General features: G+C 41.1%; 1 protein-coding gene across 1 annotated transcript in view; it reads right to left on the bottom strand.

Moving 5' to 3' along the window:
- Positions 1 to 2897: 2897 nt before the first annotated feature.
- Positions 2898 to 5427, bottom strand: part of smtla (somatolactin alpha) — a 4508-nt gene continuing 1978 nt past the window's right edge. The window contains exons 3-5 of the mRNA XM_032510639.1: positions 5273 to 5386; positions 3805 to 3984; positions 2898 to 3583 (exon numbers count right to left, since the gene is read on the bottom strand). Of these exons, the coding sequence (XP_032366530.1) occupies positions 3389 to 3583; positions 3805 to 3984; positions 5273 to 5386 (489 nt within the window). The 3' untranslated portion in view covers positions 2898 to 3388. The remainder of the gene's footprint in view (positions 3584 to 3804; positions 3985 to 5272; positions 5387 to 5427) is intronic.

Here is a 5427-nt window from a genome sequence, read left to right on the forward strand (position 1 = left end):
CAGTGCATTGATTTAACAATTGAACAAACAAAGTAACAAAACCTAGGAGTTTATGTAAGTGAAATTCTGTTTATTTATCTCTTTGCTCTCTCTGCAGGATGTTATGTAATTATTGATGCAATGTAATTATCAATCAAAGAAAATATGAATGAACTACAGAAATTATAAATGTAAATTACATTGTGGTATGTGTTTCCTAGCTCTGTGGGAATATGATGAATGTTTTTAACTGTATTGGCTATCATCATGGCTTTCTCATTTGCCCACTATGACATTGTCTGTTCTGGGTGAAACCTGAACTAGCTGTTGTTGCAACATGACATATTTTCACATGTTGGAACAGTTAGGATGGCATTGATTGTCATGAGCTTTTGACCGTCACTCACTTCTGCCCACAGCCTTGTAGAGATGCCTTGTCTGGGGAGTCAAAGGAGAGACAGAGGGTGTGAGTTGGACATCCAGAGGTTTAGATGTGTCACTGGTCCAACAGACAAGCTGGACTTAAAGATTAATATACACATACACACACATATAGGCATGTGCTGACAGTTGTGCATCATGTAGCCCCGGGTGGAGTCTGCTTGGGATTTCTTGGTTGGCTCTAGTTGAGACCTTGGGGCCTTTGATGGCCCAAACAAATTCCCTGCATGATAGAAACGTCTGTATCGCAAAAGCACGATACTGGGTTGTCAGAAAGTATAAATGCAAAGAAAAGACCATCCTACCCATCTCACCTCGACCAACCAATCGGCCCATTTTTATACTTATACATGAGCAAACATCCAAACCCTTTTAAAGACAAGTTCTTTGCTACCACCTACATATGTCATTAAAGCACAAAAAAATGAGGAGGAAGGAAAGCAAAGAGTTACATGGTTTTCAGTGTGGGAGATCTCACAGGGTCTTCGAGACTGTTTTAGGTCTTTCCAAGCTGTCGTTTTTGAGCCATAAATGAAAGCAAAACAGTGTGGGAACCAGCCTAGCCAGTTGAGGCTCAAGGACTCCGTACTTTGAGTCTCGGTTTCATATCATGCCAACACCCCATCCAATCCTAACTCCTTTAGCTGTGCAATGCCTTCTAGCCATCCATTTTCTCTCCAGATCCAACCTACCTCCCAGCATGTCACTCTGCTTCGAGCGGTGCTCAGATTCTTTCCCAGTCATTTTGGTTCTATCTTTCCCGCTCTCATTTGCTATTTGATTGACAATTTCACATCACTGCTGAGGGAAAAAAAACTGCCCTCTTTACTTCTTTGTCTCCGTCTCTCAGTCCATTTTCTTTACATTTCCTGTTCCTGTCCTCTCCCTCTCATTTTTTGTCTGCCTCCTCTGCTCCACTTATGCATCCCAGCAGTCTAGATTTCTTTTCCTCAGGTTATAATAGTTAGACTGTGAAATCACTCGGGCCCCACACCCCTCCCTTCATCCCTGTGTCCTTCTTTCCCCTTCCACTCCCTAACATCTTTCTCTCCCTCCTCTGATCTCCTCCCTTCTCTCACTACTCATAGCCAAACTTTAATATTTATGGCCTCAAAGCTTGAGAAGTGGGTGGGGGCATGGAGCTTTACCTTGCCTATAATTACTTGCGTGTTGTCAGGAACCAAGTGAGGTAGGGTGAGGGTTGCAATACAAGGTTGAGGCTGCAAAGCTGCAGGCCTGCGGAGCAAAACAGAGGCTACCCAATCTCCTCCAAGCCCCCATACTGAAGTGATTATGCCACAGGAAGCTGAACCTGACATTGCTGACACCAGGCCCCCCCTACCACATCCTGCCCCAACATCCACCCACACCACACAACACCACCTCTCTCTACGCTGACACCCGACTCACCGTGGCAACCACAAGGCTGATTTACATCTCCTGACATGGTTACAGAGGATGGAATAGCAGAGTATGCAGGACATTCAAGGGAGTGAAAAAAGTCAAGAATAAACCTGAGATCCGTTGGAGGAGGGAAGAAACATGCTTGTCTGTCTCATGGTGTGTTGATAAATATAAACAGGAACAAGCAATGCAGCCGGCCAATTTCAAGCCCATGAAGTAAAAGTGGGATCACCACTGCAGGTGCTTTATTTTGGCTGCTGGGATCTCATGGATCAAGATATGTGACAGTAAGTTGTTATTTATGTGAAACATTTTGTACAAGGATCTATGTGTTGTTCATGCACTCCATTATTCTACATTTATGTTCTTATATTATATAATAAAATACAAGAGAAATTAACATTATTTAAGTAAAAGTTGCTGGTTGCCTTCTCCCCAAATGAAAACATGCACAAATTGTATATTCGCCCAACCAATCCAGTGCATTTTAGCTTCGCATTTGGAGTAGACAATAAAGTGATTAAGAAAGAGCACTACTGCCCTCTTGTGTTTGGGGGTGGAAAGGGCATAATTGAGAGCATGGAAATTGCTTTTCACACAATCTTGACCTTAGAAAAATGTACTCTTTTTACAGACACAAATCCAAAGTGGAACAAATATGTGATTTCCCTCACTCACTCACTCACTCACTCACTCACCCAAAAAACATATCAAACACATCAATGCTTTTTCACTACAATTTGCTTTATTAGCGCCTTAAATCAGCAGTCCAGTAGAAAGGTTTTAAAGGTACATTGTTTGTGTTTTTTTTCAAAAGATTGCAAAAATAGTTAGATTTCTGCATTATATATTCATAACAATTCAAATGTAAGCTGTATCTCCTCTCATCATTTAAAATGAAAAAGTTATTAGTTTATATTCAGGTTACATTAGGCATATTTGGGCATGGAAATATTCATGATTCTGTCATAAGCGACTACCTTAAACTCCAGATAAGCATTACCCCTCATTTTAGCTGTTATTTGTACCCTCTCTCTGTCACCCTCACACTCTCTTGCACCAATCAAAATGTGTCTTATTTAAAGTAGTGGTTGATCTCTGCTTGACTCCCATCTCCGGTGAAAGTGTTTCATTTCACTAATGCAGAAGTGAAACAGTCTCACTGAATTCTCTGGGGGCCGTGGGAATATTCAAAACACTGCAAGAGCCAGCGAGGAATACAAACTCCAGTTAAGAACAAAGGAAATGGAAATCCAATGGCAGGATATGCAGATTTTTTTGACAGCTCGACACGCAACTAATCTTTTGGGAGTAAGCCCTCTGTTGCCTTTGCCAGGTTAAAAAAAACAACTGAGAAGGGAAATATAAAATGCAGTGGTTTAGAAAGAGCATAGCATTGCACCTACTAGGTTTTTGTGATGGTGTTCCAAAACAATCAATAAAGAATGTATTGCAATGCAAGCAAGGCTGAATTGCCTAAGGCATGGTCATCTCTTTAAGTGCACGGCTACCAACCTCAGGAATTCATTTAAAGCTTTATTATTTAAACATTTCCCTTCCTGTCTTATGCACAGTTGTATAAGTCAGTTTGTCGACACTTGAGTAGCTTTAGGAAAGTCTCCATCTTATGGGCATCTTTCTTGAAGCAGCTGAGTAAGGTATAGTCTCTCATCATAGATTCCAGCATCTCTGGCTGCACATCATACTGGAATAGGCCCTGTTCACTGCGGGTTGCAGTCAACATTCCCTCATCCAACATCTGCACAAAAAACATTTGGAAAGATGACGTTGATATTAAGAAAACAAAGGGGAAAAAAAACACAAGAATAAAAGGTGTGTATTGTCTACCAAAGGGTTCAAAGTGAGACAGAGAAGTTAGTTTTGTATCCAACCTTTTGCACAAGCAGCAAAAATGGAATTATCACAAGTATACATGCTAGTGTGTGTTTAACTGTACTCTAGCAATGGGATTTCACCCACCTTCTTAATGAGGACCACAACCCCTTGCTCCAGACTGATCAGTTTCTCAGACACCCACTTGGTCTTGTTGAGCAGCATTTCAGGAGCGGCATCGTTGTGATCCAGTGAGGTCTGCAGGTAGACCAAAGGCTCGATCCACGACTGGACGAGCATCAGCACAGAGTGGAGCAACCATTTGTTCTGCAGGGCACACAGGTGAAAAGTTGAAAGAAATGAATAAATGAAGACACAAGCAGTGGAAAAAATAAATACATAACTGGCCATAAAGTTGTCCTCAGAACCTAACATACTAAAAAAAATACACTGCAAGACGTGAAAGAACTTACTTTGCTCTATTCATGTATTGGTGGTAACATTTAAATCTGTGAGGAAAAGCAACTGTGTGCTTTTCACATTTATTGTAAGATATTGTTGAAGATAGAAGATATTATGGAAGATATTAATGCATGGCTTTTGATCAAGGGCTCGCCAACTACAAATCAGCAAAAACAGTAGGCTGAAATGTCGTAGGTGAAGCCTGCTTAAATTCAGCTATTAAGAGCAGACTCCTAAGCAAGTGCGAATTACCACCATACAAATGGCCATGGCACTCTTTTAGCAGAAAAGGCAGAGGATAAATTATTAACATAAAGAAGAGCCTTGTAATATCTTCCAACCAGCAGCTTCAATATAGTTCACATTTCGTCCTCACAAATATTGCTTTTGCCATTTTTACTTGGCCTTTGTTAGTTAGAGGAGTATGACTGTAGAATATCCCATTAACCAGATTACAGTTAACATCAGCCAAGTCACCCTTCAAAGGCCTTTTTGCTGAGTGGCTCAATCATGTTTCCACCCTGCTGATCAAGCTGGCATTTATTCTTAAAGGCTGTGCCCTGTTGGACAGTAGTCAAAACCTCAGGAGGCACAGACACACAAGAAATGTTTTGAAATATTATACAGGCAAGTATATTTATGATATTTAAGGACCTTTCATTGTAATTAGCGCAAACAAACCATCATTCAGCAGCTGACAGGGGCAAGCATTATAAGGAGGGGAGAACTCATACTAAGCAATGTTATTGCTATAGAAAAGAAAACATGGGCTCTGAAAATCACAGCAGCTTCAAAGTGTTTTTTGAGCAGGCCTGTAAATGCAAACAGTCATGCATTAACACTACCCCAAAAACCTGCACACACACACACATCCACTCAGATGCACAGTGACAAACAGACACAAACAAATCCATGCACTCACATGGACATACACAAGCACCTTTACTTGTATTTTGTTTGTTTAGACAAGGAAACTGCCTTTGCATACACGTATGAGCAGTGACACATAAAAGCAGAGGTGCGCACACTCACACACACACACACACACACACACACACACACACACACATATAGCCATTGTTAACAGATTAATATCAAAGCCTTGTCAAAGTAAATAAAAACATTATGTGGTGATCATTGGCCAAGTACTCACAGATATCTGTTGGATTTCACCTTTGGAGCTGGGGATGGGTAAAGCTTTTGTGATGCATGCATAGCTTGCTTGGTTCCTCTGGAGCTGCAATGGGAACGGGATGAACATCTCCTCCTAGAAATCCAGACAACCATGGACACACACACACACACACA

The sequence above is a fragment of the Etheostoma spectabile genome, chromosome 3 (assembly GCF_008692095.1).
Source record: "Etheostoma spectabile isolate EspeVRDwgs_2016 chromosome 3, UIUC_Espe_1.0, whole genome shotgun sequence".
Lineage (NCBI taxonomy): Eukaryota > Metazoa > Chordata > Actinopteri > Perciformes > Percidae > Etheostoma > Etheostoma spectabile.